This window comes from Drosophila santomea, chromosome 2R, assembly GCF_016746245.2.
Source record: "Drosophila santomea strain STO CAGO 1482 chromosome 2R, Prin_Dsan_1.1, whole genome shotgun sequence".
Lineage (NCBI taxonomy): Eukaryota > Metazoa > Arthropoda > Insecta > Diptera > Drosophilidae > Drosophila > Drosophila santomea.
The window spans coordinates 19,129,487-19,156,322 of NC_053017.2; the positions used below are offsets into that span (position 1 = coordinate 19,129,487).

The following is a 26,836-nucleotide window of genomic DNA, read 5'->3' on the forward strand; positions in this document are numbered from 1 at the left end:
GACAGTAAAGTGGAAATCTAACACACCCCACCGCCTCACCCCCCAGAATCGGCCATGAAAATGGTGAGAAATTTTCACAAATTGCGCCAGGCGATTCATTTCGCATTGCTGGAGGATGGGGATGGGTTTCTGGTTGGATCCGAGCATGAGGATGAGGATAAAGCCAGGCCTCGAATGGCCGGCTAATCCAGACGCAGGCGGCGGCCGCTTTGCTGGATATGATTAGGAATTTAAATGCTTTTGAATTATTAAATTAGTAAATATGCAACGCCCGGCGAGAGGCGAGATCCAAGTTCCAAGATCCAAGATCCGAGATCCCAGATCTCGAACCAGCTCGCAGTGGTTGGTGCAGGTGCAGCTGGACCCGAAGCTGGGGCCAAAGTCAGGCTTCTGACTCAGGCAGGCTCCAAAACCAGTTAAAAGTCCATTAAAACGCCAGGGAGAAAAAGAGTTTGCCTGCAGCCAAAACTGGCACAGTGGTATGTAATCAATTTGCACATTTTGTAACTATGTAAGTGTTGGTTTTATTCAACATTGTTGTTTCATTTTCTGTCAAATCATTTAGTTTAAGTAATAATTATTCACGTTTGTGGTCCGCTTAAACGGCAGATATGGGCAATGGACTCATAAACGTTTACAATATTACATTTAATGAAATTTTGATTACTTTTATTGGTAGTTAGTTATATGTAATATGTAATTATTAGCTCTCACCTACACAGCAGTAGAAATATAAGTTATAACCCGTAATGCTTTCTAGTTTGTGATATAACTTTGTAACTATATATTAAGTTTCATTGACAGAAAGATAGAATCCAACAGTTACAGTTACACATGCATTATAATAACTTTTATATTTTTCTCGATTTTCTATCAACCAGTCCCACTGTGCGACGCTCGTGGCCCAGCTCGTTTTGTTCTTGCCTGCTCTGCTCGCTGTTCGACTGTTGCTTTTGTTGTAATTACACGCCCGCCCAGTCGCCGCTGAAGTCGCCGCTACGCTGCGTGTAATCGAATCTATCAATCTATGAGATAAATCTTATTTTCTAATCTTGTTATCGTGCGCGCGCCGCGATCGACGGATCGCTCTGGACTCGGGCAACTTGCACTGGGACTGGGTCTTGCCTCACTTTTAAGCCATTGCTGGGGGTTTTCTGTTCTTGTTTCTTTGTCTGCATTTTTGTTTTTGCATTATTATTTTTTTTTTTTTGGCTGGTCAGTAAATTTTGCACAGCATTTCCGCCCAGGCACAAAAGCCGAAGCACTAAACACTTGTGCATAAATTGACCAAATGGACAGCACTTGTGGGGTTGGGGAACTTCACGCATTTGCATCTAGCTAACTGTTTTACTGAATCTACATATGTGTATCAAACTGGAGCTTTTCCCTATAATTCATTTACTTAGCGTCCATTTTTCATATTTCCAGACGCCCTAAATAAGCAATCAAAAGTCAGTGGCTAACTACTTTAAAAGCCCTTAGGCGGTGCTCTCAACAATGCCAGTTTAAACTAACTGCAACTAAAAATAGTCCACTAATATTTATAACTACTGCCGGGAAGCGGTTAAGCCAGCATGCCAAGCAAAAACAAAAAATATGAAAAGCAATTAACTTCGAGATTAATTTAAGCGCGCTTCAAACATTCAACGAAAATATTGAGCAACTAAACTAAACGGTAGGAATGGAGAAGCTAAACAAAATACACACGGGTTAAATGAGAAATAATGCGTACACTGAGAGAAACAGTGCAGGAACTGGTCCTAGCTACAAGTTCATAATTTGTATCTATATTAAAGCAGGTCTGTCTATAAGTATGCTGTACAAATTACCATATAATATTAGGCACCTATGTTTTGAAGTATCATACAAATACTATATTATCTATTTTATTTTCCCAGTGTAACAAAGTCCAGGAGCAGGGGTTAGCCACAACTAGCGCCCTCGAAAGGCGAAATACTCTGTTTATCGCAAGGAAGCCGGCTCCTCCGGTGGCTGAGTCCGCTGTCCAGTTTGGGCCAACTCCCTTGGCCAGGTTCTTGATGCCAAAGTGGATGTGCAGAGGAGTGGAGTGGAGTGCACACGGGCACATTGATTGAAAAAGATGAAAAGTGCATGAAATGCTATGCACTATTGGCAGCTGGGACTCGACTCGACTCAACTCGACTTGGCTCGTCGAATCGCCTCTCCTTTGCCGGACGGACAAACAGACTGGTGGACGGTGGACGGGGGACGGGGGACGAACCGAGTGGAGGTAGGCAATATTTAAACTAAAATGAACAAAAGATGCAAAGCGAAGCCGACACAATCTGTCGATGCTGATGACCAACAACGATGGCGATGATGAAGATCGTAATGAGCCGAGAGAGTCGGGGTCCAAGGAATGGGAATGGAAATGGGTCCACCGATCGGCCAGGTTTTTAGGAACGCGTCGTAGCGTGGCATGTTTACTTAACGAAACCAACCAACCAACCAACCAACCAACCAACTAACCCATTCCATTCCATTCCCAGCTCCCAGTCCAGTTCACATCTGCCCTCTCGCAGCCCAAGACCCAGTCCCAGTCCCATGTAAAAAGCCACTTGAGCATTGGTCAGCCTCCGCAGTGGATGTGACGGACCAACGGACAGACCAACGGACAGTCAAACGGACAGATGGACAGACGGACGGACAGATTCGACTGCTGAGGTCAAGTGTAGATTTTAATTTTTTGTTTCAATATGCACATTCCCCCAGCGATTGTTCGCGCTGCTGTTCTTGTCCGCTGATGAATTATGTGAGGAAGTGCCCGCCGCCGACCCGCCGATTCTTCGATTCTGTTGTCTTTAGCTTGAGGGGGCGAAGTGATCGTGGAGCTTAAGTGGAGCTTAAGTTCGAGATTCACTTGATTCAAGGACAACAACAAAGGATATTTCTCAATGACTTATAAATATTTATTTTATACAATTTATGTGACTCTGACAGCGTAGTTATAAATAGAGTACAATTTTTAGTTACTAGGAAACTACTCTATGTGCTGAACAAAATATCAATAAACTCTTTTTCTAGGCTATTTATAACTTCTTTTTCACAACGTCTTTTGCTTGGCTGAGAAAAGTTTCGCCTTAAAGCCACTTTTAGAACCTTCTCGCGTTTTTAATATGCAAAAAAAAAAAGAATGTTTAAGCAAAAACCAAACAAATCCACCTCTAAGACATGCACTTAAATATGAAAAACTCAGACAAAATGCGTCGGTCAAACTGTAACATAAATCAAATGTCGCCCATTTGCAAAGGGCTAGAGCGCCGTGTGCTGTCAGTTATTTTTGAGAGTTTTTGAGGAGTCAAGAGTCGAGGAGGAGTCAAGGAGTCAAGGAGTCGTCGGGCTATAAAAATTGCTTCCTCATAAAAATTCCGCTAAAAATATTTCTGGGTTGGCAGAAAGAGGACCTAAAACCGACACCTTCCAACGGCTGCAAAATGTTGTTAAACAATGAAAATGCCCCGACTGCAGTGGAGCAAAGAGTTACGAGAGTTACGGAGTTACAAGAGGAGTGGGTTCGAGAAAGGGGGCCCAGAACTCCGTAGAAGGCGGACTGGCAATGCCAATAAACTGTTGTTTATTTTCACTAGCGTCGGCGTCGCCGCAGCAGCGCATAAATATAAAAAAAAAATGGGGAAAAAATACAAAATACATCCATCACGATGGCTCCAAGTCCAAGTGCAAGTCCCCAGTCATCGTCGTTGTCGTCGGCAATTTATCTTTGAAATCAGCGCCTGACTTCGCTTATATCTCTGTTTCCATCCTGTTTTTTTGTGGCATTTTTCCTTTGCTTGTAATTAGATACGCGCTAAAGCAACCCACACAGCCTAGAACAGGTGAGCAAAATCTACACAGAGGTGAAAATATCGGGTGGAAATCGGGAGGAAACCTCAAAAGATACTTAGGTTGTAATTTGTGACTCTTATTCTCAACTACTTAACAATCATAGGATATGAACATAGCATTTAATAGTGATGCACTGGGTTTTTTTGCTCTCTGTAGGCAATCGCGTTTGTTTCGCTGTGGGCGTGGCCAGGAATTAAGCCATATGGAAAGCCCAGCGACTTTGAGTCGATTGTTGGCTCAGCTACATGGGTTAGGACCCAGTCCCACTTTCCCGCTTTCGAGCAGACAAAGTCAATGTCCGAATCTGTGACTTTGCATGCGCAATCAGTGCAAACAGCCACCTCAAATCCCCAAACCCCCCAATCGCCACCTGCTTCTCTTTTGGATCTCGGACCCTGTTGAAGTGCTAAAATGCAAATGCAAATAGTTGGCCTCACCAATGTGTCTGCATTTGCATCTCTTCATCTGCATCTGCATCTGCATCTGCATCTGTAACTGCAACTGCATCTGGCAGTCAAATCATTTGACTTGTGGTTCTCGACTGGCTCTTGCACTTGTTGTTATGACTTTGTTATGTGGTGTTACCTGGGTTAGGTGTGTTCGGTTCGGTTTGGTTTGGTTTGGCTTGGTTTTGGTTTTGGCCTGGTGTTTTGTGTGCTGCTCCCATTGTTCAGTAGGTCAGTCCTTGGGCTTTAATTTGCCACAAGTTGTTTTGCGAACTTGAGCTCTGCATGGTTACTTCAAATGCTTTGCGACTTTATTATTTATAATCAAATTTATTAGTCAAATATATTTAATATTGCAGGCGTATCTTCGGCCATCTTATATACGACTTGGCTTAACTATAAAATATACCTGTTGATATTAAGCACTCAGTTTTGATTTGTGATTCTTCGTGAACAACGTACTTTTACTGATTAATTGGGTGCTTTAAACACTAAATAACTCAATCACTAATATGCGTATAAGCCATTTTTGAAAGTCGAAATTATGGCCTTGAGAGCTTGGTTGAGGTTCAAAAATTACAATTACCTGTCAGTCTGCAAACTGTGTAGGATTTGCTCAGTTATCGAATCGAGTATACAAATGCTATTAAAAATGTGAGAAAGCCTAACTATCGCTGTTTAGTTACTGTCTAGTTCCCACCAAATTTACGGAATTTTTTCGCATGGCCATGTGGAAATTTCTAACGACTCTCGTAGGGTGTTGTAACGCCTTTTCAAGCATTCGATTTTATGGATTCCCTAACGCATCCCAGACACTTTTCCTATCCTTTACGAGACTCTTCAGAGTCTTCCCCGCCGGCGATCGTAACACCCGGGCGATTGACCCCGTAGCACAAAGTTTGCACTTAAAAGTAAAAGCTTTGCCAACCGAACGACCAACGAAACCATGTTGGGTCAAGAAAATCCAATACACGGCTCTATGAAATCTATGCAAATGGAGAGACCCCCGGTAGGAAAATATTTACCTAATTACCAGGCAAACCGAATGGATGGACACATATATAGTCGTATTTGCGCGACGGACACAAAGCTAGCTTTAGGCTGGGTTGACATCCAGCTAGGCAAGCTAAGCGCTACGAAACTCTGGGCACTCAGACGGTAGACATATGCGAAAATTGACAGCTAACAGCGGAAAAACAACAAACAACAAAAGGCAACGACACCAACACCGAGTGCTCAAAACAAAAAGTTTCCACTGAAAAGACGCAACAGTAGTGACTGCCAATTGAAGGTGTAATGGAAATGGAACTCTGGCTGGAACTCTGCTTGGTTACTGGCACTGACCGCCCAGTGCCCCTCGTAATGCCCCTCGTAATGCCCCTCGTAATGCCTCTATATGTTCGGCATCTGAGGACCGTCAAGTCATGCGACGCGTTGTTTACGCGGCATAATGAGTTATTAGAAAACGTTTAATAATTTGCATAAATCAACAGGCAGCGCTATAAACTTGTACTGAAAATATGAAAATACAGATAGAGTTGGGAAAAAACGAAAAAAAAAAACAGAAAAAAAACTAAATTAAATACGCACGGAATTTGACAAAAACAAGACGCATTTTCTGTTTTAAAGTCGCTGTGGAAATACCCTTCAATTATCCTGCTACTTTGCTAAAAAATTTACATTTTACCACTCAAAATTTCTCAAAAGACCATGTTATGATATCGTTAGTCTTATGCAAAAAACTTTATCGAAAATCGCTTTAATCTAACACTCTAATCCCAACTTTATTTGGCATCAAAGGAACTTGTTTTCGATTAGCGTACATTAGGTTACTCCACTAGTTCATGATCTTGCTCCCAGTTTTGTTAAATTTTTGTTGGCTTTTTTAACCTCCTATTTAAACGGCTTTGACATTTTTGGTACGCGCAATTGCCAAAAATAAAAGCAAAATATTAAGTAAAAATGATTGGAGTAGCCCGTGGAATTTGCCGTGTAAATAAATAGCAAAGCGTTTTGTAAGCTGTCTATGATAAGTACCATAGCTCTGTGCGTTTTTTATGAATAATTGTATTTTTCTTTATTTTAGTACCGGAATTGGGGACAAAGTCTCAACTGGAATCATGAGTAAAGGAATAGAGCTTTAATGATTTGGTAATTTAATAGATAAGATATAGTCGAGACAGTATTGCCTTGATGAATTCCCCAGAAATATGGAAGAGAACAGGAGTTTCTGGGATTTGTTAAAAACAAAGGAAAGGTGAGGAAACCGAATTCCATTGTTATCGGAGGCGTTTATCTATGGTCATAAAACCAATCCCGAATGACTTTTAAATTGAATTTATTTTATGTCTGGCACTTTTGATCATAAATATTATCTATTTTTAGCTACCGCAGTAAATGCACAACTACAATTAATTTTTGACGGTACTCAAATTTAATTATAGAATTCATGGTATTTGCGTAACTGTTCGTTTGATGAATCAACAAAGCTTAAGTCATTATATCTTGTGGTCTTATATGCCGAATCGTGTTTGCAAGTAAATTGATTTATTTTGTTTTATTTTGTTGAGTTTGTCTGGGCTATCATCTTAAATCCGTATAGATCGGTACACTATTTTGCCTATAGTTGTAATCACTTTATAACTTAGTTATTTGTTGAGTTTATTCCTTGATTTGCCTAAGGAATCTATGGAATTCCCCGGATATCTTATCATCTGCGCCATCCCATCTATCCGCTCTGCAGATAGGTTTTTAACAAGGTGCGATAAACAACAAATTAATGCCCTGGCACGATGACAGTTCCGCACAGTGAGCGCCGGAATTAAATTCCACATAGCGCTCGACGGGCGCCGATGGAAATGCGAAAGGAGCTGGGCAAAAGGGTTTTCGGTCCGGGGGAAACAATTCATAATTGTCATATATTTATTGCTAAGATACGGCGCGCTTGATTTTACGGGCGCTTAATAAAATGAATTTTTCAACACACCAGCCATGGGGATAATGATCGTTGGCGGAGTCTGGGGACGCCGACCATCTTCCATCTGATAGGCCGTTTGATCGAAAGCTTCGATATGTGAGCGGGCTATCTTCCCTCTCGCCCTGCCCCCTGCCCCCTGCCCACTGCATCCCTCTCACTCGCTCCCGCGCCGTCGCATTTTTATTACAAGCGAGCGCCACCCGCTGCGCAGGCGTGTAACTTTTTTTCTTTGTTTTTACGATGCTGTTTTCGCCTTCTGCCGTTTTGTTGTTGTGTCCTTCGGATCGCTTTGTCTTTTGTCTAGAGCGGGTGGCTATTGCCCTCCCTTTCTGCAGGGTCCACGCATGCCTTCTCCCTCACTTAATGCACTGTAAAAAACTCCTCTGTTGTGTTATTTAGTATATAAAACACAAAGAACATTATAGATCGAAATGTTTCCAATAATATCATTACAAAACGTAGTTTTTGTAATAACCTATAACTATTTTTAGCTAAAACAGAAATGAACTTGTTAGATAAATTTTACATTTTTGTGTTAAAAAAATAATTTTATTCCCTCAGTGTGTGGCATTTCGCAATTTGTTACTCCTGGCGTGTTCACACCATTAAAGATGGCCCAAAGAGAAGCTGTTTTGTTCCAAGGCGTTCAAATTAATAGGCCTCGGCCCGTAAGGATCTATGATTAATGAAGCGCGACTATCGCTGCCTTAATGCTGTCAATATATCACAGTATGCACAAAACGCTCGGCTAACCGATTACCCTCCCCGAATCACATAAGGTGTCTATAATCCCAATACCAAACGCAATCCCAATCGCGATGATATTGCGTGAGCTGGACATCGCGTGAGTAATCAGCCGCATGTGGGTAATGATGATCTCTACTCCCTCCAAAAGATCCTGCCACAAAAAACAAAGCAAAAATGCTTTCAATGCCAACGACTTGACTCACTGCCACTTTGCAACATGTTGCTTGCAATCATGCAACACTCGGCCAAACTCAAACCTGTTGTTGTTTCTTTAACGAATTTCCCATGTGTGTGTGGCAAAAGTCGCATGGGAGAGCAGTAAGAGGTTTCGATTGCAACTAAGAGGCCCAAACAACCCCCAGAGAAAAAATTGGGGTGACCAGTTTTTATTAGCTTAAAATGAGTTTTAAATAGTAAAGAAACGTATTTTTTAATATTAAGAAAAACGAAATTTCTTTTGTTAACAGGTGACTAATTACTTTTTTTGTATTAATTTATTGGCTTTTACATTTCTTATTCCTAAGAGTAAAAATAAATGCCTTCAAGCTTTTGGTAATAATGTTTATTTGCATACAACTACTTTTAAAGCAATAAACACCGTTAATTATTTGTTTATTTCTTTTATATGGTTTTCAATATTGAAATTCTTCAATACCGAGACTAATGTTTTTTTTAAATTTAATTTTGAATTTAAATAATAGGAAATACATTGATTCTCGTTAAACTATATATTTATTTAGTATACTTTAATTAATAAACAAATTGGAAATTAAATAAACCTTTCAGGACTTACTTGCGAGCTTTTCTAAGCTTTTCAGCACTGAAAATGGTCACTCCAGAACTGCAAAGCAACCAAAAAAATGTTTACTGGTCACTCGATATCCACCCCTAGGAAAAGGTCTCTTTTCTCAGATTCGCAAGTTAAGAGCATGTGAAAGAAGGCAAAAAATCGCATGCAATTTTTAGCATAGACCGTTAACCGCTCTCTCCTTGTGCTTCCGCAAACTTGAAAGAGCGAAATGTTTTCCTCGCTCTCATTGCTGTTATTGCTGTTGTTGTTGTTGGATTCCCTCCTCTTCCCTGATTCTTCCTCTTCTTCTTCTTCTTATTAGCCTCAAGTGTTGAGCATACAACCCGCCGCCCAGCCCGCCACGCCCCCTTTCCCAGGAACTATTAAAAACTGGCCAATGCTCTGCTTCAGTCGGCGCAGGCGGCGGCAGCGACGCTGGCGCGATTGCAGCTGAGACAGCAAAATATTGTTGGCCAGTTTGGCATCGCATTTAGTTGGGTTCGCAACAACAAAACATAACAAACCGCAGTCGCGAATCGCTTGATATCGGAATCGAAATCGAAATCAGAAATAACGAACATAACTCGAGTTAAATTAACAAAATAATAACATTATTAATTAACAAATTAATAAAAGTTGTGCGTTTGCAAAACGTTAAGAAAAGTGAATAATTGCTTGGAAAAAAACGAATCATAAGAAAAACAAACTTCAAGTGCTTGTGAGCTTAACACCTTGTTGCCCACCCCCACAGTTTTGTATTCCGCTTATTTGTTCTGTGGTCGAAAAGTGGGGAAAGCGCTTTTCCCTGCGTTCATTTGAGCTGTTTAAGCCGTTTAGCCAGGATCTGAAGGAATAGACGAAAAACGAACCCCTTTTTGGCTTAGCTGGCAGGACTTAAAGTATGGTTTTCCGCTCGAAACTTTCGGGGGATGGTAAAGTGATTCATAAATAGGTGGAAAAGTTATGGGCACAGTGAGCCCTAGTCAAGAAAATATTGTAAAGCATATATATGTACAAACGCAAAGCATTGAATATAACGAATATACCTTTTTACAAATATGCATATAATAATCAGTACAAAAATTTAAATACATTTTTTTTCAATAATTTACACTTCCTAAGTTGGCGTTTCTATTATTATAAAATGAAGTTCATAATGAAATTTCAGCTAAAATCTAAACTAACATAACTATCAAAAACGTATTAAATAAATTCTTGAAGGACTCTAAATATCATAGATCCTAACTTCCACCAATTAATTTAGATAACAGTTCATTACTTAAGAGAGTTTTCCTAAACATCTGATCCTTATTGCTGAGCATCATTCAAAAAGAAATTTCCGAGCTCTTTACTCTCTGCACAAGTAGTGCCTTGGTCTTAGTTCTGTTTCGCAGGACACGCACGTGTTGATGGCTTTCTCTTAGGCGCTCTCTTTGCGCAGCGGCGCAGCGGCCGGCTCATCCGTTTCTCTCAGTGTCGCTCTCCAGTGTAAAACTGCTTGTTCTTCCACGCAGTTTTGACACTTGTGACATTTTTGACACACAAATCAATTGTTACGTGAATTTTCAGCGCTGCAGCAGCACAGGCAGCAGCGCCCATCGACATCGGGTAAACGCTCATAAAATCGGGTAAAAAATTACAATAAAAATTTAATAATTTTTTTCGACATTGCAAGAGTCGGACCGAAATGTGGTTAACCGAAAAATTGTGAATTTCGCTGTGTCATCGAGCCGAAATTGTTGCCTACTTTCGTGCTCTGCGTGTGTGTGACATAATTTGCTGTTCGCCGAGAGTTTTAACTTAAGGATTCCCCCACAGGAGAGCCTCGCTATCGTGACCTCAGAGTGCATAACACACCACTCGCCCGAACCTCCCCCTTTTTGGGGGCCTTCTTTTCGCTGCAAATCGATTTCTGTTTCCGGCATTTTTCACGTGGCTGCTGCTGTCCCCCCTTCACTGAGAGAAAAAAACCGCTAAAAAAGTTTCATAAATTACGATTTCGGCATCTTGCAGTTTGTGTTCCTTTAAATATGTGTGTAGAGCTTTCAGATAATTGTTAAATTCGTTTAATAATTCTTCTAATTTGAATTACTTTTTTGCTTTAGAGGAACATTTCATGCAACAAAAATCACCAAAAACTGTTGAAGTTGAATTGTAGTTACAACTATCAATTAGTGAGTTCCACTTTTATCACAAAACGGGTTTCTTTGGGTTCATTTTTTAGACAGTGTATTGAGTAGAGCTTTGGAATATTCAATATTCATCCTTGTAGTAAGTTCGGCCAATTTATTGGGCCTGGTTTAAATCGAGTTTTTTCTTAGTGCTCCCATCGTCTGTTTCGTGCAGTTTTGGCATTTTGCTGCCGTTCTGGCTTTCCCGCTGTTGTTGTTGCCGCCTAACGATTTTTCCCGCAAACAACACGGCAAAGTGAAACGTGCCAGGCCAGAGGAAAAGCCAAAATGAAAAGCCCCAAAAGGCGGCGAGAGAAACGAGAGAACATTAACAGCAAGGTGGCCGTAATCGTAAATCGCGAATCGTAAACAGTTTTCTGGGCGCTGCGGGGAACCAGCTGAAAGTAACAGTCAGCCTGGTTTATCGGAATCGTTTTTGATTTCCTGCCTTTGGCCTGTTTTCCGTATTTCGTATTCCGTATTCCGTATTCCGTATTTCGTATTCGGTGGTCCGTACGTAGTCCATTTCCCGTGCTCTCCTTCTTGCCACTTCGCCACCATTCGCTTTTGGGGGTTTTCCTGCTCGTTTAGTTTCGGTTTCGGTTTCAATTTCAGCCAGTCAGTCAGTCAGCTGCTGCTTTTCACGTGGCACGTGTCGTATGAGTAATATTTTTCGGGTGCCCTTTCTCGCTTGCAGTCGCCACAGTTCTACGCTCAGATAGCCACAATGATCAAAGACTGTTTAATTGATATATCAACTGACACAAATAGATGAAGTAAAGTGCTTAAATCAATCGCAATTGCAAAGTGTTCAAAATTCTTAAGCCTAACATCAAAATTGCCAATATAACCGCAAAAGACATTGAATAATTGGCTTTAAAATCGATTCTACGAAATCGCATTTTAAATGTTCGACTGGATTAAATTTAACAAAGAAGCGTAGACGAAATACGAATGCAAATTAGATGCAAAATAAATGGGTAAAATGAGGTCAAGTAAATACGATGTAAGTATGCCATGATTTATGATTTTAAGATAATTTAATTGTGTATTGTGACATTATAAGCTAAGGTATCGTAGTTTATAGTTTAATAAAATGTTGATAATAACCATTTTTAGGAAAAGTCAACTTTTATAAATTTGACATCATTAGTTAGTTAGTCTGGTAAACTTAAGTTACAAGGAGAAAAGCCTTTCACTTTGATCCTAATTATTTACGATATACAATGAGTCAGAACTGACTTTCGCTAACTCCCCCAAATTGGCCATCAATCCTTGTCTTCCCCTTTTGCAATTACCAGAAATCTGCCCAAAGCCAATTGAAGGTTATGCCATCGCATTCAGACTCCAGGTGGTGAACTCAGCTGGTTAGCGAACCAAAAATTTACATAATCACTTAACTCATGGCCCACATTTCAGGTGATTATCATCGGGTCGGTGGAGAAACAATGCCCTAACCAAAGATCTGGACATAAATTAAGTCCAGTCCAGTCCAGTCCATTCCAGTCCAGTCCACAAACGGAAAACGGACGAGCTGTCTGCCCTTAATCTTGAATTACAAATCGAGTGCAATTATCCGACGGGACGGCTGCAATGAGTCTCTCGAATGGGTTCTTGGGTACCCCTTGGCAATTTGTTTTCACACTTTACGATTTGCATGGCCGGATCAATGTTTTCGATAAGCGTCGACAAGGTTTCCTTGGGAGTCGGAACCTGGTTTTGGACTGGCTCCAAAGGAGAACCATTCTCTAGCCCGGGAGTCCAGCATTCCACTTCCCACTTCCAGCGGCATTTGCGTGCCCAGTTTTTCTACTTTGGCGCTACTGTGTGCGCCTTTAAATTTCGCATTTAATTGATTTGTCAACACAAATGTCCGTCGCGGCTTCCTGGCCAACTAAGCCGCTTACTCGCAGCGACTTGGCCTAAACACACGAGTTATGCCGGCATAAATTGCCGACTTTAGTCTGACTGCCAATCGAAAGTCGAGTGCTGGCCCAGGGCCAAGCGATTTGTTGTTATTTCAAAGACTTCAAAGATGCATCGCTAACTGCAATCATCAGTCAAAATATAAAGAGCCGGGAAATGTGTATCTCTGCTCATTCAATCCGCTAAAAGTTGCAATCTCATACTCATTCGGAATGCTTATTCGAATGCAGGGCTTCTGTGTGGGCTATTCTTATGTGGTCTGACTCTTGAATCTCGATGGGACGCACTCTTCAAAGGAGCAAGTGAGGATTGGCACAGTGGCGAGCTGCCTTCTCAATATTTGGATTGGCTAAGAACTTGATTTATGGCAGATACGTATTACACCACGTAAGCACAAATAATATTGCATTAAATTCACTACATATAACTACAGTTATAATTCACTAATGAATTGCAAATATCTGCGGTTGCATTTAAAAAACGATTGTGCCACTGTATTTTTGCGCCATTGTCTCCTGACACTTGGCGACATTCCTGATTTCCCTTTTATTTTTAGGTAGCGCCAGTGCGCCCTCCCTGAATCTGAATAATGTTGTCATGTCCCCCGGCTCTTTGTTTTTCTGTCCCCTGCTCCGTTTGGCTTTGTCTTTTGGCTTTGTCAGTTGGCTTTCGGTTCTCTGGCTTTTTGGCCTTCTGCAAAATGCGAACACGCGCCCCAGCACGTGGGCGAATCATTTCTGCCGCCGTTTGTGTCTGTTTCCTTTGATATTTTTCCTTTTTTTTTTTTTTTTGTGTTTGGGAAGGGGCAGCTCCATCTGTGCGGCGCTTATTAATTGTGTGCGAATGTTTGCACAATTTGTCAATATTATCGCACAAAACATGACCATTGGCAGCCGCCCCCGCACTTCCCCCGTCCCACCAGCCATAACATCTTGTTCAGCTACCAAAAATGGTTTGCCTAAGTGATTTGTGATTTATGAGTTCACTCGATTTTCGCTTGCACATTTAATGGGATGTGGCGGGCGTGATTGTCACTCATTTTTTTTCTACACAGAAAAAATTGTTGTGTACTTACTACTTTGCTCTAGATAGCTTTCTAGATTTGCTTTCAATGTTGGTAAGGCTTTTAATAATTTTGTAGCTCATTTTTCGTAGCTTAGCTAGTTTATAATTAAAACTTTGTTTGTAGATTTAAGAGAATATAATGAAATGGGTTTAAGATGTCATAGATTGTTTTGCAGCTTTGGCAAGTTGTAAGTTTATTGATGAGATAGATAAACTTCGGATACAGAGATCGTATTTCCTTGCTCTGTATCTGTATCTATCTCTATCTACCCGTCTATATAGATATATCTATATCTAGCTGGAGCTCGGTCTTTGGCCTGGGGGCCTGACTATTTGCTAATTCCCCAGCCCCAACCCGCTCACGTCTGGCAATATGCTTTACGACTTTATAATGCCCGGCTAATTGGGTCAACCAGTTCGTTGAACAAAGGGGGCGGCGTGGCAGAGGGGGTGGGGCAGAGGCGGTAGAGAAGGGGGAGTCAACGCATGTTTCAAATGTTTGATAAACGCGTTGTGGCATTGCCTCCTGACACCACTCATACATATTAATGCCTGACGACGACAATGTTGTATATTTGTGTCTGGTAGCCAACTGGGTGTTGCTCCAATGTTGGCCAAAACCCACGTCCAAGCAAACGGATTGGCACCTGGGATATGGGATATGGGATCTGAAGTTGGGTTCCCCACCAGAGTTGAGTGGGCGTTGCGGGGCACAAAGGAGCTGTGATTAGTAGCAACTGTCCTGGGCTGTCACATCTGTAATCTAACTTCAGGAACAGGAAATGAGAACTACCAAAATGGGTGGAGAAAATCGAAGTTGTTGAATCTATATTTATCTATATGTATATTTATAATTTTAAGGTATAACCTATTCATCAATAGATTGGCAGCTACCAATACGAAAGTACAATATCTAAACAACACTGTTGTTATATCTAATTCGGGCAATTTCAAAATGATGTATAAGCGGCTCATGTAAGGGGCGTCTCCGTTGGGTCGACTTAATAGAAAGCGAAAACTCGACAATTTTCCACGAGTGCCACAACTCGCTGGCTGCTAAGCCGCGAAAGTAAATAATCCAATTATCGCACACATGCGCGCCCATAGCATAAATAAAATCATTTGATAAGACAAGCCGTAGACCAAGGAGACGGAAGACGGGAGACGGGAGACTAGAGGCCAAAGACTGAAGACTGAAGACTGAACACTGAAGATTGGAGACCGAAGAAGGCAGACCGAAGACTAAAGACTGAAGACCGGGCGGGGATATTGCATAAACATGTTTGGGAGCCGCTCACTGAGGAAGTAAGTCAGTCAGATGAGAGTCGACTTTGCATTTGAAATATGCTGCATTAATATGCCGATAAATATTTGCCAGCCATCGGGCGACTCTCTTCGGATCTTCGGCTATATGTGTAGCTATGCGGCGATATAGCCATATAGCTGGCCAACAACTCAATTAGATGGCAGTCTGTGGTGGAGATGGCTTCGGAGTGCGATTAGGGGGGGTCTGAAATTAAATGGCATAAAATATTTCCGCGAATGATCATCAGCCGATCCTGATTACGATCGCGATCATCATGGGCAGACTTGGCGCAACTTTGTCGCCTCCTTAGTGGAGTTTCTCTAGAAATTACCCGAATTCGGAGGGTATATTGGACTAAAGACCTAATGACACTTATAACTAAACTAATGCTGAGTAAAAATTGCAATATTTATAGCTTTGGAAACACCATTTTCTAGTTTTCTTTACTTATTTTGGCGCTGCCATTATAGAGTATTTCTTGAGCGCTTGAGGTTCAGCGCTACTGGGTACTCACAGTTCGATTCTGCAGTGCCGACACCCCCCTCCTTTTATCCGAATCCCCATTTCGTGTCCGTGTGCATTGTGTCAATGTCAGCAATGTCTTTCCATCTTTCCATCTTTCCATCTGCGTCTGCGTGGCGTGTCAACAATTTGACAGACATTCATCAGCGTTCGCCACTTTGGAGCTGCCTGTGTCGCATACTCAATCAGCAAAGGGGAAGTCGACTGGGAATGGGAGTTGCATCTGGAGTTGGAGTTTCAGTTGGAGTCGGGATCGAAGTTAAAGTCGGAGGTGGTGTAGGGGGAAGCCCAGTGGAGTGCCGTGCCAAGTCGCAGTTGTCATTTGTGCGCGGTGTGGCTTTTGCCTTTGTGCCGCGTGCGCATAATTGATTTTTTCGCGGCGATTCGCTGGTTGTTCGCTGGTCAGCTGCCTGTGTTCTCCTGCTGCCGTTGTCATATTAATGTCAAAAAGATTGCACTTGATCATGAGTTGCGTGTTTGCCAATTTGTGCACACAGAGGGCCCATGCAGAACGTGGGGCGAACGTGGGCTGCTCTTCAGCGGCGGCAGAAGAATTCAGTGTATTCAGAACTCTGTGCAGGAGAATCACATGGGAAAGCCGAGTGAAAGGAGTGCGGATGGGTGCACTTGTTCGTGGGCGTTATTTCAACACCATGGGAAAATATTTCCACAACTCTCGCCGCTCGACTGCCATTTGTAAAGGGAATGCGAGCCGGGTGGCGAAAAAAAAGAAAACAATAATGATATTGCTAAATATGAACAAACAATTGGGTGTATTTATCGATTAAATACCTAAATACCAGGTGGGTCTAGACATCCACTAAAAATAAAACGTGCGTCAAGTACTTTATCGTTGGCGATCACATATCTTGCCTCGCTTTGTTTTGCATTCCACGGCACATTACTGACCTAAGCTACCCAAACAAGTAATGGGTGTGAATCGGTGATACTTGGCATGGGCCAATGTTTCATGCACTTCATTTCATCCTTAAGGTTGATTAGTTTACCTTTCATCATCGTAACATTCAGAACCTGTTTTTTCCCTAAGCCTCTCAATGAAGCCCCTCTAAACGCCAGTTGTGCCCTTTCAACAACTTCCTCCGGCCACTTGATGATATGTTCTGCCAGCTCAATTGCCATTTAATTACTTCATTTAACAAAACCAACAGCAACAGCAACAGCAACAGCACTTCCACTGAGGGCGCCTCACATTGCAATTGCACATGTTGAATGCAATTACAGGCAAAGCATTTAGACGCCAATAATTATTGGATATTTATATGCAGTCAAGAGCCACCAACAACAAGTTTGCCAGACGCTAAAAGCCCCACCAGTCTTGAGGTTCGTTTTCAAGGGGGAGGGGTGGGGGAGTCTCGGTTGAATGGGACACCCCCGCACATTGCATTGACATTGAATTGCATCTGCTCGAATCTCTAACTGTAAAGTGCCATCAGACGTTAGGATGAGATTGTTTGCCCATTTCCGCCCCTCCATTTGTGCCACATCCCCCTTTTGCGTTCACTGCCATTGTGCATATGTACATATATGTTTGTATATGGCTAAAGTTGTTTTTGCTCTTGGCTCTTAGCACTCACTTTATTAAATGACAATTTGAACGACGATGATGTTAATGATGTTAATGATGCTTATGGGGTTGGGACTCAATGAACATTTGATTTGGATCTTGAGAGGGTGATGGGAATCGAAATATGTTTGGCTCTTTCAATCAATTAGGGTCCAAGGAGGAATTTACTTTAATTTACTATTTAATTTACTCAAATGTATGTATACTTTTGAATCAATGTAGCTCCGTATATACTATAATTTATTACTTTTAATTTTGCTAAGTTAACTGCTGATTTTTCTCTTATCAGAGAAAAGATGCTATGTAGGTTTATTATGTTTTGAAGAGGTTATAAAACACTTAATTTATTTATAACATTGCGAACGTATAATTTCGTTCTTAGTCACCTAAAGTTGCCATACTCAAAACCCCTTTAGATCAACACTTGTCGAACGGGTTTCCATTGCTGGAGCCATTAACCCGTTGATGTAATCAATCCGAGGTGCAACATATTATTCAATTAAATCGAACTATTGCATAAATCTTGACCAGCAGTCACCCCGTTGCCTTCCACACCCAAGAGCGGGCCATTCATCAAGAGCTGGCTGCGCTTGTCATTATGTCAAGTTCGTTGAGCAATCCACTAAACCAGAGTTGTAATCAGAAACGGCTATAAAGCCACCCCAGTCCAATCCCCATCCCCATCCCAATCCGAATCCCCATCCCAATCCCCATTCCCATCCCCATCGCCATCGCCATCCCCATACCAATTCCGTTCAGTGCCACTACTAAGTTGTCGCTGGCTCATAAAAATGGCAATCACATTTGCATTGCATGCTCGACCAATGTGAATCGGACATCATACTGCGCATTTCCAATTCGATTCGATCGTTGCCCGATCGCCAGTATTTATTTCTAAGGGGTGGGAGGGCTGAAAAGGGCTAAGCTTAACCCAACAAAGCCGATAGACAGACACGCAGTTTCCCCGGAAATCTGTTTACAAGTGACACGGCCGACTATTTATAGGTATCTAAAGTTCCCGAGGTTGTGTATTTGGATTTTTGAACTCCTTGAGTTGCCAATCAGGCCGGACGAGTCTGAACTCAATTGGAACTATTTTCATTTGAGTGGCGGATTTTCCCGATAAGGGCTAGCCTGAATTTCCAAGATATAAAGTTGTAGATTATGGGTTGGGTAAAAGGGGAAATAAAGCAAAGTACCTTCAATTCAAACGGCTAGTAATTTTAATAATGAATGCTTTCTTGACTTGACACCTGCAGTTTGTGTCTCCTTGCAACTCACTTTTAAATCAGTTCATGAGCAGGCGGAACCCATTTTCCTTTGCCCTCGATTTTGATTCTGGCTTTAGCCAGTTTTGCGATTATCTTTCACTGGAAAACCACACCCTGACATAAAGTTAATTAAAAGCTTTCAACGCTTTTGACACTTGCCGCTAATGTCGCGCCGCCCAAAAATGCCTCCCATAGATAATGTTTCTGTTTTTTAGCTTGCCACAAAGTGTCCTTGTGCGTGGAGCTTTCCACAATTAGTTGAGCGAGCAGCGAGCTATTCTGACAATTAAGAAATTCCTGGCTGCGTTTGCCGGCTGCTCAGTAATTTTTATCACATACATTTTTTATCGCAAATATCACAACTTCATCAGCAATCAATGCGGCCAACAACACGAGAGGCGGGCAGGCAGACAATTAGCCATAAAATTAGCTGCAAGTTGGCTCAAGGAATGCGTTGTCGATGGCCAAGGCGCTTGGCGGTGGCAAATTGAAAACAATTTTAGCTATTTGCATATAAATGCAACCTGAGACGCTGCCAACCAGCAGCACCAACAAAAGCAGCAGCAAAAGCTGCAACAACAGCGGCAACCTGCAGCTGCAATGCTGCCCACCGATGTTGCCATAAATGTTGCAGGCCCACTGTGGAGTAAAGTTTCAAAAAACCAAAAAAAAAATTTAATAAAAAATTCCAACCAATTTCAACTCTACTTAGTTAAAAGAAAAATAGATTTTCTTACCAAGATAAGGTACACAACATATATAAGAATTGTTACTAGGGCCAAGTACAAAAGGTTTAAGTTTACTTCCAAATTATTTGGCTATAATCAGACCACAAATTTGTTCTTGTGTTCATCGCACTAATGAGTTTTTGATCTTTTTTTTACTTCTTTTTCCTGTACCCAATTTATTTAACTGAGCTGTGCCAAAGAAGGCTTATTGAAATTGCATATTAAATTAAGTAATTTAGTTTAATGACCATTGCTAATACCATTTGAATTAACACATAGAAAGATAAAGAAATGTCTTAGGGAGAGTAAAAGAGCTTATTAATGTTTAAGTGATCTTTAATCAAAACCCTAATTAAGAAGTATGTGTCCATGAGTTTTGTTCTTGTGAGATACTCGCTAATGGGTTTTTGATCGCCTGTTTTTAGTGCCGCTTCCTGTGGCTAATTTGTTCCACTGTGCTAGGCTGTTCAGTTTATCGAAATTGCATTTGCCATATAGTTCATAATGGCATGTTCTTCGACTGTGGTCAGTACTAAAGAGATAAAGATTGCGGAGGGCGATCGGCAAACGCTTTTATCAGCTCACTGGCATAAATATTGATACAGCCCGAGCAGTCGCCTTGGCAACAATTAAGGTAGCCAGCGATGGAAGAACCTCACAAGAACCGCCCACGTGGTCGAAATAAACATCAGCATGTGGAGTGAATAAATGCCCAAACACTTGTGGGGATGTTGTTAAGAAATACTTCTGACTACACAAGCACAAAAGTTCAAACTACATTTCACGCCTAATTTCATCTGACAACAACAGCGGCGAAAAGTTGGGGCATATTTTTACACATTTTCTTGATGTTGTTTTTTTTTTCACTTTGTGGCTAAGGGAGGAAACGGAAGGGGGGGCTCTGTGGTGGTTGCTGTGTTAATTTGCGACATAATTGCAAGCTCGCCAGGATGAGTGGGGCGATGGGGTGGTGGAGCGGGAGGGGGGTGGCACAGTGGGGCGGAGGGGACAGCTGCGCCGACTGGTTATGACAGCAATGACAGCTGCGGCAGCGTCGGCATTTGAATAATTTGCAATTAAACGCTCCACGCGGCTCAGCAATTAAGCAAGGAGTCAAGGAAGAGGGGCGGAGAAGAGGTAGCACAGAGAGAAAAATCAGGTACAGGATTCATTCCAGGAGACCCATCATTCAATGTTATTCAAATTGATCAAATTTCTAAAGCATTGTATTCTGCTTTGTCATATTGTTATGAAACTGGAATGGTTTAAAGACTTCAAGGTATTTTTGATTAATATAAGAAATTCAATTAAATTATCCTCACAGTAGTCGTGGGAGTGGAAGCATTGGCACAAAACGTCACACGGACCACACGACGTATGCGTAATATGTGCATCTGATTCGGCGAGCCTGGTCGGCTTTTGAACGGGTTTATCTGGTAGTACACAGGAGTTGGCCTGAGAACGAATGCAAATGTCCACGTCCATCAGCTGTCCGCAAGCTGCTGAAAGTTGATGGCCCGCGATGAAGACAGCGGACCGGTCAAAACCAACACCCAACTGTGTTTCCAATTAAACGCCGCTTAGCCAAACAACGCGGCCAAACAACCGAGCAAACGAGCAACTGGGCAACTGGACAACTGAGCAACCGAACAACCCAAAACAACCCAAAACAACCCGATCAGAAAAACGTCAGCGCTACTTTCAGTTTGCTTTACGGTTAGTTCGTGAGCTGGTCGCACTGAACTTGAATCCGTATGTGGCAGACAGTTGGGGCCTGGAGCTCCAAGTGCCACAAGAGCCCCCAAGAGCCCCCAAGCCACCAGCCGCAAGATCAGATCCAGATCCAGATCAGAGCTCTGCGATTCGGACCAAGTGTGATACGGACTGACAGACTGACTAATTGATGGCCCGCTGATTGATTGATTGATTGATTGATGGACTGCCGATTGATTTATGGGCCATCGTGGGGGGTTGAGTTAGAACTGGAGTATGGCTACTATAATCAGTGTTAATCCGTGACTGTTTGAAGCGCCTAATATGTGCCTACTGTAGTTTGCTTTACACAATAAAGCAATACAGAAAATACTACATGCTTAAAGTGTTGGGTGAAATGTAACCATTAGTTATTCACTCGAGCCTGACTAACGACGACTGCCCTAATTATTTTGAATATGATTCGAATGAACTGAATGCTGCTTTTGCAGTTGTATCCAAAACAGTACTGGGAAATGTTGTTGTTACTCTGCCTGATACTGTTCTTTTGCGAATCGTTTAGTAAGCATTGCAAATTGATATATGTTTCCAAGTAATTGGCACTTTTTCCGCATTCAAAAAAAGCTCTGCGAAGCAAGTTCACCAACACGAGTGCAGAGTGCAGCAAAGAGTTCTGCTCCAGCATCAGGGGATGGCTAACAGCCAAGGGTGAGCTGAACCTGGACATTCAGCTGAATCGCACCTTGAGGAATGGATTGAGGACAACGATTACCCTCCTGCAGCTGATCGATGCCAAGGATCGGTACCAGACACTCTTCAGCTACGACATGGACACCTGCAAGACGCTGCGGGAACTGCTGCAGTCCAGTTTGATGAAGGTCTGGCTGAGGAACGTGTTCAAGTACGGGAACCTGGCCGAACGCTGTCCCATTCCGCCAGTGCGTACTGTATCTCAATTTATTCGAACGTCTCTGGGTTCAAAAAAAGTTTCTCCTCTGCAGGCCAGCTACAATGTACGCAACTTTCAGCTGGAGAACCACAGCATTCCGGGGTATTTGCCAGCGGGATTCTACCGCCTCCACGACACAAATTACTACGGAAAGCCCAAGGGCAGGCATCGCCGTTCGGTGGCCACTTTCATACTGGATATAAAGTTCTATTAAATGGAAATGGAAAATTCGAATGCGAATGCGATTGCAAATGCAAGATGCTCAAGTGGGTCACACGGGTGGGGCTAACGAGTTTCAACTTTTCAAGGCTGCGTTTGGCCTCTTGAGAGCTGTGGAAAGCCAAGTTCATGCCGATAAAAGTCTATAAAAGTTTGAGAAAACGACAGGGATTGCCCAGCGAAATGCATGCGAAAATCGCACTCAAGGTCTTTCTTTGGACTGTAAATTCCTGGCAGCCAACGGGCCTGCTCCACTTTCAGCCGGGGACATTTGCCATCTGACAATGCAGGTCTTTAACTAATTGCATAATAAATTCAAGTGAATTTATGGTGCTGCTCCTGCAACTGTCCTTGCTCATTTGCGATGTCAAAAAGTCGCTCAATCCAAATGATTTATGCATTTATACATTTAGCTGCAGGCTCACGTGTTCGCAGTGCCCTACATAATATTGTTTTGCCATAATTCAGTGTGCGTGGGTGTTCCAGCTTGTGGTTTCAATTAGTAGTCGAGACGGCATGAAAAACTTCGGGGAAATACAGATCAGTCGTGGAAAGTCGATAAAGTTTTGGATAAACTGGCTACTTGTATTCACACAATGTGTTTTAACAAAAAAAATTGCTGTAGAAGTTGTAAATAAATCTGAAAATAGAACTACTTTCCCAACTTAAAGTAGTAAATCATATGATTTATTTTGCAACCACTTTCAGAAGAAAGACAAGTTCGAGTTTAAGTGGAAGATAAATCTTAAGAAGAGTTACCTATCTAAGTAAAATCTGCGGAATTTCTCGACAATTGCTTGAGAACGATTAAGTAGTTCATAAATCTTCTAATGTGATTCACACGCTATATGAAGACTTGGGTACTTACCTCTGGAGAACTGATGTTTTAAGGCTATTTCCAAAGCAATGACGACACTCTTAAACCAACATACCTATTTTAAAACAATTTGAATATAAATTAATAAAAGTCTGGCTTTTAGCTTAAGCTTTAAATTTAAATGTTTCTAAGCACATTTAACTCTTTCCAGGTTACCACAGCTTACGGTCTATGCCAAGATTATTTACCTCCTGATGGTAAGTAGAAACAGGCTTTAAACATTATGGTGCTGATGACTGGTTTGCCCGATGACTCAATCACTACGCAGTCACCTGGAATCCTTGACTGTCTGGCCAGTTCATCAGACGCTTTCAAGTCCATTCAATCCGGCAGATATTTAGATATTTACACCGCAAGCGGGAACTCAAATATTGGCATGAAGTGCCCTTCATGGCGAGTATTGACGCGTGTGCAAATATTCGATAATACTATCAAATGTTGTATCAAGTTATATCATTATCATTATGCCAGAGAGCAACAAACTTGGCCAAGCCCATTTTCCGGCAAAAAAAAAAAGGGGGGGAGCCCATCGAAACTATGCCAATTATTTTATCAAAGGGAATTTCCCTGCGAATCAGGGCACACCATCGATTGTTTGCCGTTATCAGCTGCGATTGGGCAAATATTTGCCAAAAAAATAATAATAATAATCAGCCATCTACATTGGAAGTGTCGAGTGAATACTTATAAAAATGGCAACACAACCAAACGCTAATTAAATAATACTGTTCTCCGTTTCTTACACATTTTCTCCAGCCGTTCGTGGTTGTTGCTGTTGTTCCGCTTACACTTTTAATTTATTTGGCAATCAATTTGAAGTATCGACTGAATGTCGGATGTCCCCATGCCTGCCGGGTTGTTAATGTGCCGAAATAAATAACTGGAATACCTGGCATTCCTTGGGCGTGAAACCAACTGGGCGACGTCTTCGCCAAGTTCCGTTTGCCGCTCCATTCAATTTTTTTCATGAGGCCACAGTGTGTTATTTACAGCAAGTATTTGCTTATTTGTTCTAAATGAACAACAAAATGATTTTGGCATGAGTTGGCTCGAGGCAGCGACTTCGAGTAGTTGATTGAATCGTTCAGCGTTTCGAGTATTTTTTTATTTTTTATTTTTTATCGTACCGCTCAGGTATTTCTCGTGCCCTAGGCATTCCGTAAGCCTCTGCCACTGTCTGAACCCCTTCATAAACTCGAATATGCAAATTGTGACCCGGTGTGATTAATTTTGCCAATAATCAACCTGCGAAAAATTCCACTTGCACTTGAGGCGGATGTGAAGATGGTCGAAAGAGAAGTGCCTAAAATAGTGCTAATATTTCTCCATATTTTGATTTGAATATTGTAAGGGGACTCTAGTACTTGTACACTATGTATCAAACAAATAAATAAGAAACCTTTTATATTATTGAATAGTTATCCTTTCAAATTTACGTTCTAAGTTTGCACACATTTTAGCTTGTCTACTTACCTAAAGTGAGTTTTAGTAAACTTTCACCGAAATTCAATCTTTAACCAATCAATGTAGAGTCGAACCTGGACTTTGCTGGCTCAATGCACTCCAAGTACTCCGATGTGGCCAGGATTGAAGCCTTCTTTATAGCTGATGGATGGTCCGAATTTAATATGTCTAATGCAAGCTGAGTGCCTAGGGGCTAATATATATTTACTGGGGAATCGCCGATGGCGATTGATGGCAATGAACGTGTGCCGAGCAAATAAATGAGCAATCAAGAGCCAAATTAGCGGCACTTTTATAGTAGCTAAACTGGGGGCTTTCGATAGCGTCGGTTTTGATTGGCGCCAGTTGAGGCAAATGCGCATGGAAAAGTTGACTTGCACTGCCATCAAAACCAGCCAAAGATATCAGGCTGCAAACTCAGGAAAGCGCCATTATCAGTGACGAAATCAAGACTTTACATGAACATTTTTAAAATCTAATCCCCAATCTAAAAGATTCAGTTGTCTGCCATTAACAAGGGCCCTGTTGATCTCTTTAAATTGCCTTCAGTTTTGTATGACTTTTAAGTTGCAATTTTAATGCAATTTTATATATTTTTCATTAATGTCAGGTCAGGTAAAAATTGCAAAAGCAATCGTAAGATTTTTAATACAATATTAACGATTTTTCTAGGCGGGTTTAACCGAATAGTTCGTTAAAAGTTATCAAACTTGCTTTGTCGTTTTTTCCCAGCCATTTAATCTGCTTTACTAAACATTGAAGCTCATCAATGAAAAGAAGATAGCACGGGGATTTCGCTCACTTTATGTTTGTAAACATTTCCACTGAGGTAATAAGGATCATATCAGCCGACTTACATTTTCTTCATTTCCGCAAAGATTTTAGTCGTTAAAAGAGTATGTACCTAGAGTAACCAAAGTATATGTTTGGGCTTCATGTTAGAAAAAATTCAATATGGATTAAGATTGACTATTGAGGTTGAGATGCATACCATATAACTATAGGCTTAGAGGTTTAATATTAACACATTTATGGATCAAATAGTGATAACCTGGCTCTGCCCCCCACCACCCCTTTCCAGATCGGGTTCTTGTTTTATTGGTAAGTTAACCACTGCCGGGGTATTATTGGGTGCTGTTTAATTTCCTTCTTCTTGTTGCGTAGCCCCAAAACAGCGACGCTTATCAGGAAATTATTTCAAAACGTTAATTGAATTGTCAATAGATGGGGAGTTTGGGTACTGGGGACTGGGGACTGGGGACTGGGGCCTCTGGCAGCGGGTGATAGTCGAGAAGGAAAGGTATACGAAAGATATACGCCTGGCCCAGAACATAAACTCGTACTTCTTGGTATTGCCTCTATAAATACCAAGAGCCAAATGTATGTAAGTCGGTCTCTAATTGCATTTACCAGATAAGAGTTTTGTGGCGGCTCGAGTTTGGTGGGCTTTCTCGTTATGGAAATCCGTCCAAGGCCACCATAATATCCAAGTCAGTTAACTTGTTTTTGTTATTCTCAATATCTGGGATTGATGATCGTTATCTTGATCGGCATTGTTTTGGCCAACAGCGGAAAGTTTCGCTCTTTGGAAACGTTTTTAAAAACGTGCTTTGCGATAGGAGAGTGCGAAAAAACGTGTTTGCCATAATCACTCTGACTGGCATTGATAAATCGGGCTACCTCAAGAATGCCACAAATTTCGGTGGTATCGGGGTGAATGATAGTTGTCACACAAATTGGGATTCCCCAAAGCTTCAGGGTTACCCAAAGGTCAAGTTGAGTGTGCTATATACTTGTGACTTAACAACTTAACACTGGCTTAGAACGCTTACTATCAAACATATTCTTCAATTTGAATAGGAGTGCTGTGTGTATCACTGCATATTGTTAGATGCCAAAAATGAAGAAACATTCCGAAATCAAGCTGCCAATCTTGAAACGTGGATACACAATGCTGGCCCAGACGAATGATTAAACAACTTTGAGATACGAAAAGATACGAAAAGTGGACATGAGGTCTGAGCTATCTGGACATAATTTGATATGATATGAACTTGATATGATTCCGGAGCCAAGTCGTAAATTTCGTTTCTATTCCTCGAAAACAGGCAAAGTTGAGACCTCTTGACATTGTCAGTGATTTTGATTTATGCTACCCGGCAAAACATTCGATTGTGGTATCGATTTGGTATCTTCAGCCATAAAAGGCTTTTGCT

General features: G+C 41.6%; 2 protein-coding genes and 1 long non-coding RNA gene across 6 annotated transcripts in view; 2 read left to right on the forward strand and 1 right to left on the reverse strand.

Annotated features, from left to right (window-relative positions):
- The first annotated feature begins 10,356 nt into the window (after window positions 1-10,356).
- Window positions 10,357-26,836, forward strand: part of LOC120444557 (homeobox protein 5) — a 55,814-nt gene continuing 39,334 nt past the window's right edge. The window contains exons 1-3 of one of the 3 annotated variants that reach the window (XM_039624306.1): window positions 10,357-10,452; window positions 11,693-12,001; window positions 23,308-23,353. In XM_039624306.1, coding sequence (XP_039480240.1) covers window positions 12,000-12,001; window positions 23,308-23,353 — 48 coding nt within the window. In that variant the 5' untranslated portion in view covers window positions 10,357-10,452; window positions 11,693-11,999. Of the gene's footprint in view, window positions 10,453-11,517; window positions 12,002-23,307; window positions 23,354-26,836 lie in introns of those variants that run through there. The other 2 variants (XM_039624309.1, XM_039624308.2) reach the window with 2 other exon arrangements.
- Window positions 21,099-22,274, forward strand: LOC120444560. 2 transcript variants are annotated; one of them, XM_039624317.1, is made up of 3 exons: window positions 21,099-21,270; window positions 21,736-22,049; window positions 22,113-22,274. In XM_039624317.1, the coding sequence occupies exons 1-3, from the start codon at window positions 21,153-21,155 to the stop codon at window positions 22,272-22,274; spliced, it is 594 nt and encodes a 197-aa protein (XP_039480251.1). In that variant the 5' UTR covers window positions 21,099-21,152. The 2 variants fall into 2 exon arrangements, with proteins under 2 accessions (XP_039480251.1, XP_039480249.1); XM_039624315.1 differs by lacking the exon at window positions 21,099-21,270 and adding an exon at window positions 21,620-21,672.
- On the reverse strand, window positions 23,144-24,001 carry LOC120444562. The gene is made up of 3 exons (XR_005615677.1): window positions 23,900-24,001; window positions 23,345-23,814; window positions 23,144-23,211 (listed from the first exon to the last, which is right to left on the reverse strand). It is a non-coding gene; the product is annotated as an uncharacterized LOC120444562 (long non-coding RNA).

Bases quoted from the DNA above. Each gene is read 5' to 3' on its own strand.
- LOC120444560 (XM_039624317.1), top strand. From the start codon at position 21,153: ATGTGGCAGACAGTTGGGGCCTGGAGCTCCAAGTGCCACAAGAGCCCC. The intron at 21,271-21,735 runs GTGTGATACGGA...ATTCAAAAAAAG, and splicing joins AGCTCTGCGATTCGGACCAA to CTCTGCGAAGCAAGTTCACC. The intron at 22,050-22,112 runs GTGCGTACTGTA...TCTCCTCTGCAG, and splicing joins AACGCTGTCCCATTCCGCCA to GCCAGCTACAATGTACGCAA.